Genomic DNA, 15,158 nt, shown 5'->3' with positions numbered 1-15,158 from the left:
ATCTCAAAAGCTTATGTTGGGAGTTATATGATAGTAGAGAGTTGCGTGTGCGCGTGCGCGCGGGCGAGTTTTGGAGGGTTGTCCTCCGCTAGCTTCACATCTGGCCAAACAGATGTTGCTAGCCGTTGTGCTTCCTTCCGCGCTGTCATTGTTTCCGCTTCCACCGCAGAGGAGCCTCGTTTGGTCTCTCTCTTTGCCTTTTTTGCCTCTTTCACTTTTGTCTTGTGGCCGCCGCCGCCACCGCCATGGGAGACCTGGAAGCTCCCGAGTCGAGGCAGCCGAGCCGCAGCGTGCTGCAGTCGGTCCTCCCCAGCAGAGAGTTCGTCTCCTCCAGGAAAGGAATGTTGCTCATCGCTGAAGTGGTAGGAAACTTTTCTTTTTTTTTTTATTACTTACGACAGTGGAAATATGTCACGGTCTCACGCGCTTTAACACAATTTGAAGTCAAATCTTCAATGTAGGTCAAGTCGCAAGGCTTCCATTCATGACGGAGGAGCGACAAAAGTTTTGAAACACACGCACGCCCCCACTCCCCCCCAAAAAATATTTTTCCACGCATCTCTTTAACCTTAACTAAATGCCACTCTGGTACGCCGAAGATTTTCATTAATCAATATAATCTGCGATTTTAATCAATATAATATAATCAGGCGATTTTGAGGTTTTCAACTTGTGGGACGCGGAATATTCAGGGGCGCTTCGATTGGACTTGTCTCAGTTCAGAACGATACGACAGGCTTCGGTTAGATTATTTTATTGTTGTAACTTTACACACAGAGAGTGAGATTTACATGTTTTTTATTCAATTATATAATGTGTTTTGTTTAGTTTGACGCAAAGCACAACACGAGTGACTCCATTGTGCTCCCTGCTGGATTTCATCCGACTGAAGGATGCTTTCATTGTTACGTCATTCATTCCTGATTTGTTTCGAAAAGAAAACGCTCGGCATCAAAGTAATTATTTATATATTTTTTTAAAGGCGCATTCCACTCACTAGATTAGAACCATGTTTATTGGCAAAGTGTGCTCAAACTTTCAAGAAATTTGCTGGTTGCATTCCAGTGCTCGGTAAACGCTGTAAGAAGAAAAGCGCCAGCCGCTTTTACCACGGATGAAGGAGTGAACTTGCTCTGGTAACTCGTCCAAGGTCAGCTGGGAGAAGCCATCTCAGCCACATCTCAGCCGCAACCCAAATGAAGACGTGTTTGTTACTCTATGGTAGAAATTAGATGGCGGAAATCATATCAAGCATTGCGCAATAGCAAGCCCGCGTCGCTGGAACCCAGATGCAACATCAGCAATATCATGTGCTTGTGGTAAAGAGGTCAACACACTGGCGTCATGTGACCTAATGTAGTGACATGACCACAGAGCGGCCATTCTCTTCCTCGGACTCGCTCGCTTCCCTTCCGCAACACGAGCGGCGTGCTTGACCAATTGTTGAGGCAGTCGATTCAATGTTTACATTTGATCTCCAAGACGATCAAGAAGCACCCGGCAGCTTTCAGTGTGCGTTATTCTTATCCCCCCTGCGTCAAACAACTCTTCCTGCAGTCCGTAACAATTTAGTTTAAGTTCGAAAGAGTCCTTTTTTGGTGTGAAATCTAGATTTGGCCCGTTTTGTTGTTTTGAGTAGCTCCCAGCTGGTTTTACAAGCTTTTAGTAGCTGCTCACTCATTCCCAACCTTTGAAGTAGACCCTGTTTGCTCACAATGACGGCCTAAGAGCTCATTTTGACTCCAGGCGAGGAGAAGTAGCACGACATCAACCAGCGTTTCATCCTCAGCACTCTTAAAAATTCTCATCGTTTATTCCGCCTGAGCAAAGGTCCGCTCGTTTTTAAATGAGCTACCACACTAACCAGCCCGAACCCTTCAGTTTGACTCCATTATGGAATGTCTGATGGTGAATTTGGTCTCGCGAGAGGGAGGAAGTAGGCCCGGAGGCGTGGGTGGATAAGCTCCGCCCTTTGCTTCGGAAGGAGGCCAAAGCGGATCCGACCTTCTTGTACAGTCGCTGGTGGCCTGGCGTCAGATCTGCTAGCCAGATGTCCGTATGGCGTTCCGACGTTGATGAAATACAAACTTAGGAGATAGTGATCCATGTCAGGAAGTAAACAGAGTCCATGTGGGAAGTGACTCACTTTATAAATAAACAAACGGCAGAAGAGGAGAAGTTTAGGGAAAAAAAAAGAAATGATCAGATGAGGCTGCCGTGTATTGTCTTGCAGGCGCTGTCCTTTGTGGATTTTGTTTGCTTCGCCGCGTCCACGGCGGCCGCCTTCGTGACGGTTCCGCTGCTGGAGTTCCTGGCCGCTCTCTTCCTGCTCTTCGCCTACTCCACCAAATTCAACCAGAGGTTTAAAGGCTTCCTGTGGCCTCTGATGGTAAGGAGCCGCGTCATCGCTCGAGGCGTTGACCAAAGCGGCTGTAACTTTCTCCTCCTTTCCCCTCTTTGAGGATTTTATGAGATGCGTGACTGCTGCCATCATCTATTTCATCATTTCCATCATCGCCGTATCCAAATATACGGACGGTTCCTCCAAAGCTGCCGGGGTAAACGTGCATCACTGTTTCCTCTTTTTTTTCCCCGTGTTTATTTCACCTTCTGTCCTCCTCGCAGGTTTTTGGCTTCATCGCTACCATTGCCTTCGCTTTGGATTTTTATCTCATTTTTAACGAGCTGGCCAATTTCCTGAAGCAAGGCGGAGAAACCACCGAGGAGCCTTCCAAACGGCAAGGTATTGCTCCTCAATCATCATGCTTGATCATTCCAAAGTTTGCAAAGACGTGCATAAGGCTGACGGAGGTGTTTTTTGTCTTCCAGATGAATGTTCAGACTCCGACTCGGACTGAGATTGCCCACCATTTGGAGTCCTCGAGCCCAGGAGACACGGCCGCAGCTCGCCGTGGAACATTTCGACCGAGTTGAGCTCCGAACGTGAAAAAGCCGTCTGTTGTTTTGGAGTCTCATGCCAAATGGAGTTTTGAGCATGTGAAGCGTTGACAGATTTATGAAAAAAAAAAAGACATTTTATTTGTTTATCTTTTCCAATATTGTGTAAGAATTTGTTGAAAAGAAACGCTACTATGTTTGTCGAAATGGGGTCAATGAAGAAGCTGAAGTGAAAATCAGAGTTCAACCCCCAAACTCATAATACATTCATTCATTCATTCATTCATTCATTCATTCATTCATTCATTCATTCATTCATTCATTCATTCATTCACACATTCATTCATTCACACATTCACTCATTCATTCATACATTCATTCATTCATACATTCATTCATTCATACATACATACATACATACATACATACATACATACATACATACATACATACATACATACATACATACATACATTCATACATTCATACATTCATTCATACATTCATACATACAAACTCCACTAACCCTCGAGACGTGATGCAGGTTGGCTGGTTTCAACCATTGTACATTTCTGCTTCATTGTGTGTGTGTGTGTGTGTGTGTGTTTTGTATTTGTTGACTTCACTGCTGCTGTTAGTGTCCCTTTTCCAGGTTGTTCTATGTTGTTGTTCCAGTCACTATCAAGTGTGTGTGAATGGGAATGAATCATTGCCAGTGCCTTATGTTGCTCTGTTTTATTATTATTTTTTTATCTGTATTGAGTTTGTATGTCCTCCCTTCTACTTCCACCATTGAGGAATAAGAGGTGCAAACAAAGCCACAGTGAATATGGTCATAACACCAAATCTGTAATCTATAAGTGATAAGTGATCTATACATTGGGTTAATGAACACAATTTGTCATTTGTCTCCGGCAAGCGGCACATATCGTCGTTTTTATGATGTTCACGTTACTGTGGATCGATCAGGCAATCTTTTTGCCCGCTTTGTCACACACACATTTACTCTATGTATAACAATAAAGTCACTGGATTTTATTTTTGTTGCATATGTGTACATGTCTTTTTTATAAGTAGACGCTTTTACTCAATAAATGACCATGTATATTAAGGTGTTTTTTTTATATATATATATAAAAAAAGACCATAAATAGTAAGACTTATATTTGAAAAACAAGAAAATGAACACATCCTGCAGATATTTTCTACGTCATGATGCAATGTGAACATTTTAACGCAAGCGTAATGAGTGAGAATTCAATTGAACGAATTAAGAATACAAATACCATCAATTAAATCAATTATAAAATACAAATCAATAGTATTTAATGAAGAATCTGGTCTAGAAACCAATTGTTGGCATTCTGCATCGTGTGGTGTACCTATTAAAGTGTCCATGAGGTGTACCTAATAACAGACTTTTCACTTAAAGCAGGGGTGTCGACCTCTAGTCCTCGGGGCCGCGTTCCAATATGTTTTCCAAGTGACCCTCGTTAAGCGCACCTGCGTGAAAAGTTTTAGCCACTTTCACGTTCCGCAGGAGCTAAAACTTTTCACGCAGGTGCGCTTAACGAGGGAATCACAAGGACATTCCATTAGGTACACCGCCATTTTCAAGTGTACCTAATAACAGGCCACTTTATTAGGGAAATATTAGGGTCAAAGCTTAACTGAAAGTGAAAAGTGCCACACTCGCCCTCACCCCCACTTTCTGATTGGCTGTTTGATCCGTGACGTCACTCGGACACTCCATTAGGTACACCGCCATTTTCAAGTGTACCTAATAACAGGCCACTTTATTAGGGAAATATCAGGGTCAAAGGTCACAGGTGTCAAGTTCTAGTCCTCGGGGCCGCGTTCCAACATGTTTTCCAAGTGACCCTCGTTAAGCGCACCTGCGTGAAAAGTTTTAGCTCCTTTCACGTTCCGCAAGAGCTGAAACTTTTCACGCAGGTGCGCTTAACGAGGGAATCACAAGGACACTCTATTAGGTACACCGCCATTTTCAAGTGTACCTAATAACAGGCCACTTTATTAGGGAAATATTAGGGTCAAAGCTTAACTGAAAGTGAAAAGTGCCACACCCGCCCTCACCCCCACTTTCTGATTGGCTGTCTGATCCGTGACGTCACTCGGACACTCCATTAGGTACACCGCCATTTTCAAGTGTACCTAATAACAGGCCACTTCATTAGGGAAAAATCATGGGCAAAGCTTAAGTGAAATTGAAAAGTGCCACACCCGCCCTCACCCCCACCTCCTGATTGGCTGTTTGATCTGTGACGTCACTCGGACACTCCATTAGATACACCGCCATTTTCAAGTGTACCTAATAACAGGCCACTTCGTTAGGGAAAAATCATGGTCAAAGCTTAACTGAAAGTGAAAAGTGCCACACCCGCCCTCACCCCCACCTCTTGATTGGCTCTTTGATCTGTGACGTCACTCGGACACTACATTAAGTACAGTTGGTGAACGAGCAATGCAATTCACTGACTCGTTCGTGAACGGGAACTTACGTCATTTCTCTTCGTTTTGTTATACGGCGAGGTGGCACCAGCGTCAATGTGCATTACCGACACCTACCGTGTGGGATAAGTTACGTCATTGCATGGTGGTTGAAGTCATGTGAAGTGAAAAAAGAACGAATAAGTTCAGGAAGTGATCCGTTCACTCACGTTTTTGTTTTGTTTTTTAAACGTTTATTTCGAACATTAAAAATACAGGAAAAAATAAAAATAGAGAAAAATGATAACTCCATAGTACAGTGCTTCTCAAATAGTGGGGCGCGCCCCCCTTGGGGGGCGCGGTGCTATTCCTGGGGGGGCGCGTGTGACCCTGGGGAACAGGCTTTTTTTTTGGCAGTACTAGAATAAAGTGTAATTGCGCGTTTACTACAGCAGGGGGCAGTGGCGCTCTCATTGTTACTTCTGTCACGTTTGCGACAGTGCAACATTTTACGATTTACAAGACAAGTTAGGATAGTCACGGTGGGGAGGGGGGGCGCGAATAGTTTTCTTCTTGCTAGGGGGGGGCGTAACAGAAAATAATTGAGAAGCACTGCCATAGTACAATAGAACATAAAAGAAAGAAAAAATATATTGCATTATAATTTTCCTTTATCGTAAAATCATATATACATTATCATATCATATCATATCATATCATATCATATCATATCATATCATATCATATCATACGTTCACTGAAAAGATTCCTTCTTTTGAACGGATCGTTCACTCACGAGCCAACCCTAATTGCCATCACACCACAACCAAGATGAACACGGTCGTGTCTGCAAAGTTGGTACGCAAGTGTTTGTTCGGCGCCGTGGACCGCGACCAGGTGGACCGAGACTTGGAACGGAATCTCCAGCAGTCTAGCCAAGACGACAGCCAGCGCTGGAACTTCAATTTCAAGACGGAAACCCCGCTGCCCGGCAGCTTGCAGTGGGAGAAAAATCCCGTGGAGCGCATCGCTGCCTTTTACCACGAGTCCAAAAGGGGCCAGAAAACTTGGTGCACCCCTAAGGGTATTAAAACATTCATTCTTCCTATGTTGTCAGAATAAAATCAAATATGAAACAAAAACTTATTCGTGACATTTTCGAAACATTCACTCGGAGCTAGCGTCGTAGCTGAATCGACGTCCATTTTAAAGGTTCCGCTTCCCGCTGGAAAACTCAATCATTTCAATTGTTTTCTCTTATGTTGCAAACTACATAGTAGAAAATTACATTTTTATCTTCTAAATTTTCTCGTCCAGGGGCAATTCTCATAAGAAATTTAGGAGGGCAGTGATGCAGGCTTCACATTTAGCTTCCAAAAATGTAATACCACACAAATACACAACATTAGGCCTTTTAAAACAGCTATTTATGTGCTTATTCACACATGACAAACTCGTGCTACTGTAACTGCAATTCCAATATCTTTTCCAGCGTATGAGGAGTCGGACACTGAAGACTGCCCAGGTCAAATGTGTCCTCCTGAAGTCACCCCTGGACCAAAGAAGCGGACACTACCAAAGTCTTCAGTCAAGACCACAGACAATGAAACTACAGGTAAAGAGACTAACTAACTAACTAACTAACTAACTGGGTTTGTGAATGCTGATGAGTCCATATTTGTGTTGTTTATATTTCCAGCAGATGTGTCTGTTCCAGCAAAGCAACGTTGCGCTAAAATGGTACAAATCCACGTCTGAAGATGAACGTTCAGTCTAACTGTCGCACTTAAAGTTTTGTTCAATGTTGACATGACATTTTGTATGTTATTCAAAATACCACAAACACAATTTATTGCCTAGATGAGTTGTTTGTGTAAAAAAAAAAGTTCAGTCACCAAACCTGGTCTTGCATACATTTCACCTAATATAGAGTCAATATTGGAATTGTTCTATTCACCATATGCCTGATATTTTTTGTTATGACTACACAGGAATGTTGAAATTAAAGCATTGTGGTGGTTTCTTGCAGTAGACATTGCATTCATTTTGAAATGACCAAAACATTGAAAGGGGAGAAGCCAGCCAGTGTTTGCTTTGATTAGTTTAATGACAGAATTAACAAAGGCAATGCATAATAAATATGTCAAGTGGTTCTGGCTGCAGGAGTGATATATGGATGGGCTATGCAGAAAAACAACAAAAAAATAGTGGCACGGTTGTGTTTTCATTTCAAAAGCCTCTCATACACACAATACATTTTCGAAAAAAAGACCAAAAGGTGGCGCTATTCAGTAAGCATCGCATTGTTTTGAAGCGGGGCTTTCCCGTGCGGTCAAGTAAGTAGGCGTGGCAACAGTCCAGTCACTCTTGGTCACTTTGACCTCAAAGCATTCAAAGAATGACCCTGGAGGAAAGATTAAACTAATGCTATGCAGCTAGGAAATATTTGAAGTGAACCAAACTACTGAAAACTATTTCAAAGAATGCAAAACATGACCACGCGCCAGCAGAGCAAGTAAGACAAGAAAACTAAGGCAACCTTCTATGGTAGACAAAAGCACACCAGATTGTCTTGCAAATGCACCTAACAGGCCACGGACTTATATTTTGTGTGTGATATTTACCAAGATCTACTGTATGTCATCGTCACTTTATAAAGTGGTTGACGTGCAAAAAGGAGACAAAAAAAAAAAAAAAAAATCTGCCTCGTGCTATTTACTCACAGTGTTGACAAAACTAATTGAATGGATTAAGACACAAACTGGGAACAACCTTCACGCTTTTGTCAAAGTATAAATGCACGGAATTAGTTCGAGTTGTAAAAAAAAAAAAAAAAGAAACAGACTATTCGATTGCACGAAGCAAAACTTTTTAGTGGCTAAACGTCACAGATAAAAAAAAAAAAAAAGCAGTTTGTTAAGAAAAAGAAAAAATGAAATAAATCGACGCAAGTACCCTTTTAGCGATTAAATACACACTATCAGTTTTGTCCGGCCGACAGCTGGAGTCAGTAGAGAAAAGAAGCAAATTGTCTTCCTGATCCGTCTTCATCAAACAAAAGTCACTCAGGCAGCTCAACTTGGGTCTTCACAGTGAGACGCAACGTTTGGAAACGTTCAGAGTTTGCCATCAAGCCAGCCTGGTCGGAGGTCCCAGCGGCGGAGTCGCCACGTGGATACGACTTTTCTTTCCATTCCTTCAGTGAGCCTCTTAACGGCGGAACGTTCGGATGGGATTCCATTCACGCCAGTTCGGGCCGCGCTTCCATTTCTCCACGAGAGGCCGTGCGCGCTCGCGTGTACTCGCTGCTCTGAGGCGCCCTCTGAGTCCCGTTGCCGCGGCGCCACCGCCGTAGCGCCAGGAAAGTGTTGAGGGCGTACACACCTGCGGCCAGGAAGCCAAAGATCTGCACGCAAGAGGAAATAGGAAGTCGGTGACAATTCACAATGGCCGTGGGAAAGCGCTTAACCTTTCGCCCGTTGATGCGACAAGGAGAGGTTTGAATTCTCGCTCTCGCAGCGCCAATAATTTTTTTTTTTATTCCTCCAATAAGCAAATTGAGGTAAGCATGCACGCACGTCGGGCCGGCGTACTCACCACTGCCGCTATTTCAGCCCCGCTGTTGTGGTTTATGCACACGAGCACGAGCGATGACAAGGAGAAGAGGAAGGTGCTGGCTGCCGTGTTGGCCAAATCCTACGGGAACACACCAAACAAACACACACAACAATTTGATTTGCATCCCCGCTGTTTCATTACAGTCCACTTAAAAGTGCAGGAAGGAGGTGCAGTTCAAAGGTATCGAGATGTTGCAGACCTGGGAGCAGAGAAAATAAAAGCTACCGTTTAAGCTAGTTCGACTTGACCTTGGGATGGATGCAGGACTTCAATCATCACTGGCCTCTAAAGCGGTGACAATAAAGGGGATTCATTGACACCCACCGCCATCTTTTTGAACCATCAAGTTTATCAAATTGATGACAATCCTCAACATCTCCTTATCTTAACTCCCTGGAAGCATTTACATGCAAGGAAGCAGTGCCAGAAGCTTCCATCCACGCCCACTTTGCACACCAACTGTATCCCAACGCACACGCAGGGTTTCGTGTGACACGCCCAACCAGTTGAACAGGATCTTGTCTCCTTTTTGAGGGTCTCCATTGTCTCCCGTGGGAGAAGCAAACAATCACACTGGTTATGGCTGCTGGTCTAGTTAGCAAGTAGCAACAAAGCAGCGTTGTTGCTGAGAAAGCGTCGACTGCAGTACACACAGGAAGTAAAGGCAATGAAACAGAGCCATCACCACCAGCTAATAGAGGGTGAAATGGAGGAGATGGAGTCACGTAGCACGTGATCACATGATCCAAACCCTCACGCTCCACTTGCTCGGTCAGTGCAACGGCAGCATGGGTCAGGAGTTACAAATGAAAGAGCAGAATGGAAGCACTGTTGGACGACTGTTGATGACAAAAGGATTAAAAATATATATATATATATATATATATATATATATTTATATTTATATATATATATATAATACACTACCGTTCAAAAGTTTGGGGTCAGAAAATTGTTTGGGTGAGATTATATATAATCTATGAATATAAGTATACATATATATATTATAAGATTTTTTACACAGAAGATTATATATATAATCTATAAATAATGATCTAAATAAATATATACACTACCGTTCAAAAGTTCCAAACAATTTTGTGGCCCCAAACTTTTGAACGGTAGTGTGTGTGTGTGTGTGTGTGTGTGTGTGTGTGTGTGTGTGTGTGTGTGTGTGTGTGTGTGTGTATATATATATATATATATATATATATATATATATATATATATATATATATATATATATATATATATATATATATATATATATATATATATATATATATATATATATATATATATATATATATAATATATATATAAAAAAAAAGACGAGGCTTGATGAAAGTATTCCAACGGCAGACACGTAACAAGTCCAGTAAGGACCCAAGAGCAGAGCACAAAAGACACAAAAGGCCATCTGTCGATGAATAAATCATGCTCCTAGTATCTCGTAGGGCGTAATCATCCTACGGTGAATGGAGTAAACACATTAAGCCATATTCACACAAGGGAGAAAAGGAAATAGAAGAAATAAATACAATTCTAATTCACAGGTAGGCCGTTTATTTCTCTAAATGTGCCCTTTCAAACTACACTAACAAAACAAAAGAGCTATAAGGCAAACCAGTTGCATTTGGGCAACTGGCTGCCGTGCGGCTTTCTGGAATGACAGCAAAAAGCTATTTTCCATTCCCCCTGCAGCTCAGATGACAAGACGCCATCTTGAGTGTTTAGGCAAATAGTACAGCGGTGTCCCAAAAAAAAAAAGGAAGCAAGCGGCTCGTTCGCTCACAGCTGACACTGCATGTTCTCGTGACACTCCGCCGCCAACGGTACAAACTTTCCGTTTGCAAGATGCTAACGACGTGTAAAAGTGGCTACGAACGTCAGGCATGACAACGCGTGAAAGCTAAGATCGAGAACATCGGAAAACAATTCAAACATTTTTTTTTTTAAAGAAATTGAGAAAATTTGAAAACAATTTGAAAAAATGACAAAATAAAATTAGAAAAAAAACGAAATTAAAACAAATTAAAATAAATAAATAAAATACTATACCAACCGTGAGGTTCCAGTTGATGTGGGGCACTTTGGTGTGCAGGCTGAGAGAGAAAATGACCAAAAGCGCACCGGTGACCACAAAGGCGGTGCAGCTGACAAACTCGAAGAAGTAGACGCCGCTGCACGGGGAACACATCATGATGGTTTCGATGCAGATGAAGGCAATGAGTGACAGCACCTGCGAGGAGACACATTCGACATCGTCATGAGGGACGCAGAATAAAAAAGCAACTTTTCGGACAAAGTAGCAAAATGAGCACTCATTTAATTTTAAGCATAATTATATATTTAGGATATGAAGGTATTTTTCACGAATGTCATTATTTGTTGGAGAAAATTTGATATATCATAGGTTTTCGTGATTTCGGTATCAATATCACGACTGAGTACTGGTATCGGTCTGAAAAAAGTGGAATCAAACATCCCTTGTTGATATTCTTTATAAATCAAATTGACATCCATTTGCTCGTGGCACTTTAAAAAGAAATCTTGAGTTTAGAGTCCGCATTGTAGCGCATGACCAACGACAATGAAATGATTTACAAACTCTGCAGAGTTCCCAGTTACACATTCTTTCTTTGCACTAACTGGAGAATAAGTCACCGCTATATTTCATATCAAGATGACACTTTCATGGAACTTCAGCGGGCCAAGTTTGGTTTTGCTGTTCTCCACCAGCCGCTTGTGACAGTTTTATCTCCAAGAATGAAACAAAAAAAAAAAAAAGTGTAACACATTTGGCATGCACGGTGCATAAAGTGGCCTCCGCCAATTGTGAATGATTGCACAAAAGCCGTGGGCCGCCTGGCGCTCGACGACAGAGGGATTGTCCTGTGAATAGAGCCGAGGCCGTGAACTCATCTGGCGAGTCGGCTCCTGGCAGCCGCGGTGGACGCCAGGAGCCGGCCAAGTGGTCAACAAACCACAGAATGGGAGGAATTCCCCTATTTAGGTGTTTTTTTGCTATCCAAGGCCCGGTGAAACCGCATGTACATTACTGACTGGCTGAGTGAGCTCCAAATTCCTGAGATTGAACAGAACCAAGACAAACACTAATGCAACATGGCGTCTCATCCCAGGCTGCCGTTGCTCAATGACAAAGTTAGGCTTAAAGGTTAAGCAGTAACTAGACATGATTGGGGGAAAAAAAAAAAAAAAACTTTCTTAAGATGATCAAAACCCCTCAAAATGAGGTCAATTAAAAAGTCCAAGAACAATTCCACACAAAGTGCATTCTTGGGAGGTCATACCATCACTCAAATTCATTGAACGCCGTTTTTAAAGTTTCTCATCAAGCGCCTTCCTCATTCTTTTAAAAAGTCCACAGACACGTCAGACAAATCTTGCAACACAGACAAAACCATCAAAATGGCTGGGCTGGGCTCACCTCGCCACCAACTTATCAATGATGCATTTTTTGTTTGTGACGAAACCAAACAAGGCCGCCAATGAAGTGACGTCTGAATGAGAGAAAATGCACGACTTCTCCAAAAGTCCCTTAGCAGGTGTTCGGCTGCCAAACAGGAGGCGAGGGAGGGGCCACAAAGCTAATCGTGGAAGCGACGATGAGCTAGCATTTTTAAATTCATGTGTAAAAAAAACAACTACAAATCTTACTGTGCGTGCAAAAATGGCAAAGTGGGAATGTTGACCAGCAGCCCACAAAGTGAGTAGTGGAAACCAGAGCGAGCCTCAATGCAGGTTACATTTCACCACAGAGAGAGTAGAAGGTGAATATGCATTTTCTTCCCCCCCCCACACAACATTCTTTATTTCTCCCTCCCGAGGAGACCGCAGTGTCTCTCCAAGCAGGAAGCGCTCACGGACATTCGGGAGCATCTGGAAAGTTCATTACATCGAGAGCACCTTATTTCAGTATCGGGAGAATTTGCAAAGGCGCTGGAAAGCAGAAGGGTTTGTCTCATGACATTCACAAGAGTTAGTCAGGTTTTGTTGACAACAAAACATGCTCAGGTTTCACGTGACACCAAGAAGGAGGTCAGGGGGGGGGTGCTTTGTCTATGCAGGACAGTGTCAGGACAGGTCCATCGCTTTCACAATTTCTTCTCCATTCTCGTTATTTCGACCTTTATCGGGCACAGAATATTATTCCATAACTGGGCAAAGTAAGAGCACGAAGCAGTAAAAGTGGCGGCTAAGGAAGAAAAACCATCTGGCGGTGAGACTTGCAGACTTCCAACATACCAAATGTAAACTTGGAAGGGGTTCAACTGTCCTTGTTTGCGAAGGAGACATATTTCTCGACTGGCTCAAAGCAGAAGAGCAAATCATTCAGATAGATTGTGACGAGAGCTCACGTAACGCTTACATGAGCTCATTTTGAACACATTTTTGTGGAGCTGGTTGCATGAAGGTTCATTTATATATTTCGTGCAACTCATAGGTGGCCTGTATAAAAGTAAAAAAAAATGGAAGAGATACTGGAGTCCATTATATGTTAATGAATATTGTTAAATGCTGCCTGGAAGGGAAGACCTCATCCCCCAAAAATGTTGGGTTGAGGTCAGGGCTATTTCGTTCTTCCACGCCAAACTCACAAGCATCATTTTGAACGTTTGTTCAGGCCGGAAAAAAAAAAAAAAAAAAAAAAAAAGACACCATCTCCAATGGAAGTGGTGGACAAGTCAGATAGTGACTCGACAGATTTTTTTTTAGCAGCTGCCTTCAATTCACACAAACTTAAATGTTGCTTTCCTCAAACTCTTTCGGAACCCCTCACCAAATAACTTATTCTTTCCATATTTTATACAAAACTTATCATAATCCGACAGGTGCATGCATAAACGTCATCGAAGTGACATTTTCCAGGTAGCAAAATTGGAGAGAAAAAAAAAAAGTCAATTCTAAAGCATACAGCACGTGCACAATAGTCGGATAAGTCATTGCAAAGTCAGTCAGCATGACAAAGCACTAATTCCTTCTTTATTTGCGAGTATTTAATCCATCACTTGAACACCAACTGTGCGGTTTTAAATTCGACGGTGACCATATGGCTAACGCGTGACGTCACTCCTCACTAGGACTACAACGAGGAGCATTTATATAAAAGACAACTTACCACTTCGATTGCTTTTAAAATGCCAAAGTAAGACTGGAGGTAGTCCACATCGCACCGAATGCCGCCCCAAACACTCCTCGCCTGGACTGGCTCGGTGGTGGGCTGGTAGGGGCTATTAGCCCCGGAGATCATGGTGTTGGAGGCCTCGCCGTCCGAGCCCTCCGCCTCCTCGGTGTTCCTCATGCTGGTTCCTCCTGGGCTTGTAATGTCCACTCGAAATGGTTTCGATCGGCGCCGTTTGTTTCTCTGCGCCCAACTTATTCCATGGCGAGACGATGAGTTTGAGGGAGAAAACCAAACGCAAGGTCCACTTCTCAAGGCTGTCTCGCCGGGACGCAATGGAGGGTTCACGGGGGTACAGAGGTCGACACCCCGGGGTTGTTTACTGCTCGTCGCTCCCAGTTGGAACTCGACGAGGCGGCTGGCTCACTTGTTTTCCACAATCATCCCCGCGGACGATTCAGCGGCGAGAAAGACAAAAACACGCCTACCGGGATGAGCGAGCACTTTCTGCGAGTAAATAACCCAAATCCATCGGGATCGAACGAGAAGTCGATTGTGAGCGTGAGTTGGCGTCAACTTGAGGCCCGCTGACCGGCAGGGAGCAGCAGCAGCAAGCAACAGTGAGGCGGCTCGGCGCCGAGACGGCTTAGCTGAGCTGAGCTTTGCTCCCCGTGGATGCGGGGCAGTCGTGTCTCCGCCCCCCTCCAAACTCTCCGCTAGTTTCGGGCAGTCTACGAAAGCAGATTTTGGACGCGACAGGCAGCTCTTTTCTTTTTCTCGTTCGTTTTCCAATTGCATTTGAAGTCCGTCCAGGTGAAGGCCTGGAAAAATGACAATGTCTGCTACTCATCTAAATACACTGACACGGAATCATTCTTACATCCGTGTCGTATATTTTGCAAGTTGTTACAATTTGTTAGAAATAATTTTACACTGTCCGTCTTTTTGTTGTTGTTTCGTACGTACTTGGCATTTACTGCCATCTGGTGGTTTGGTGTGGTAGCACAATGTCAAAATGAACGCCTAAGCATTCAACCAGAAAAAATAA

General features: G+C 43.2%; 3 protein-coding genes across 3 annotated transcripts; 2 read left to right on the top strand and 1 right to left on the bottom strand.

Moving 5' to 3' along the window:
• The first annotated feature begins 43 nt into the window (after nucleotides 1-43).
• On the top strand, nucleotides 44-3,936 carry LOC133153139 (CKLF-like MARVEL transmembrane domain-containing protein 3). Its single transcript, XM_061277204.1, has 5 exons — nucleotides 44-362; nucleotides 2,234-2,389; nucleotides 2,463-2,558; nucleotides 2,626-2,743; nucleotides 2,830-3,936. The coding sequence occupies exons 1-5, from the start codon at nucleotides 246-248 to the stop codon at nucleotides 2,856-2,858; spliced, it is 516 nt and encodes a 171-aa protein (XP_061133188.1). The 5' UTR covers nucleotides 44-245; the 3' UTR covers nucleotides 2,859-3,936.
• Nucleotides 3,937-6,155: 2,219 nt separating this feature from the next.
• On the top strand, nucleotides 6,156-8,157 carry LOC133152481 (cyclin-dependent kinase inhibitor 1B-like). The gene is made up of 3 exons (XM_061276106.1): nucleotides 6,156-6,430; nucleotides 6,839-6,961; nucleotides 7,049-8,157. Exons 1-3 carry the CDS (start codon nucleotides 6,178-6,180, stop codon nucleotides 7,102-7,104), a joined length of 432 nt encoding a protein of 143 aa, XP_061132090.1. The 5' UTR covers nucleotides 6,156-6,177; the 3' UTR covers nucleotides 7,105-8,157.
• On the bottom strand, nucleotides 7,435-14,990 carry cmtm4 (CKLF-like MARVEL transmembrane domain containing 4). The gene is made up of 4 exons (XM_061276104.1): nucleotides 14,108-14,990; nucleotides 11,030-11,206; nucleotides 8,944-9,042; nucleotides 7,435-8,752 (listed from the first exon to the last, which is right to left on the bottom strand). Exons 1-4 carry the CDS (start codon nucleotides 14,288-14,290, stop codon nucleotides 8,588-8,590), a joined length of 624 nt encoding a protein of 207 aa, XP_061132088.1. The 5' UTR covers nucleotides 14,291-14,990; the 3' UTR covers nucleotides 7,435-8,587.
• Nucleotides 14,991-15,158: the final 168 nt, after the last annotated feature.

Source organism: Syngnathus typhle, linkage group LG4, assembly GCF_033458585.1.
Source record: "Syngnathus typhle isolate RoL2023-S1 ecotype Sweden linkage group LG4, RoL_Styp_1.0, whole genome shotgun sequence".
Lineage (NCBI taxonomy): Eukaryota > Metazoa > Chordata > Actinopteri > Syngnathiformes > Syngnathidae > Syngnathus > Syngnathus typhle.
Note: the sequence above shows the minus strand (reverse complement) of the source record. Positions and strands in the feature narration are given on the sequence as shown.

Excerpts from the sequence above, each read along its gene's own strand:
- LOC133153139 (XM_061277204.1), top strand. The coding sequence starts at position 246 with ATGGGAGACCTGGAAGCTCCCGAGTCGAGGCAGCCGAGCCGCAGCGTG. Across the intron at positions 363-2,233 it reads TGTTGCTCATCGCTGAAGTG|GCGCTGTCCTTTGTGGATTT; the intron begins GTAGGAAACTTT and ends ATTGTCTTGCAG. Across the intron at positions 2,390-2,462 it reads GCTTCCTGTGGCCTCTGATG|GATTTTATGAGATGCGTGAC; the intron begins GTAAGGAGCCGC and ends CCCCTCTTTGAG.
- LOC133152481 (XM_061276106.1), top strand. The coding sequence starts at position 6,178 with ATGAACACGGTCGTGTCTGCAAAGTTGGTACGCAAGTGTTTGTTCGGC. Across the intron at positions 6,431-6,838 it reads AACTTGGTGCACCCCTAAGG|CGTATGAGGAGTCGGACACT; the intron begins GTATTAAAACAT and ends TATCTTTTCCAG. Across the intron at positions 6,962-7,048 it reads CACAGACAATGAAACTACAG|ATGTGTCTGTTCCAGCAAAG; the intron begins GTAAAGAGACTA and ends TATTTCCAGCAG.
- cmtm4 (XM_061276104.1), bottom strand. The coding sequence starts at position 14,290 with ATGAGGAACACCGAGGAGGCGGAGGGCTCGGACGGCGAGGCCTCCAAC. Across the intron at positions 11,207-14,107 it reads TTTTAAAAGCAATCGAAGTG|GTGCTGTCACTCATTGCCTT; the intron begins GTAAGTTGTCTT and ends GTCTCCTCGCAG. Across the intron at positions 8,753-8,943 it reads GGGCTGAAATAGCGGCAGTG|ATCTTTGGCTTCCTGGCCGC; the intron begins GTGAGTACGCCG and ends TCTTGCGTGCAG.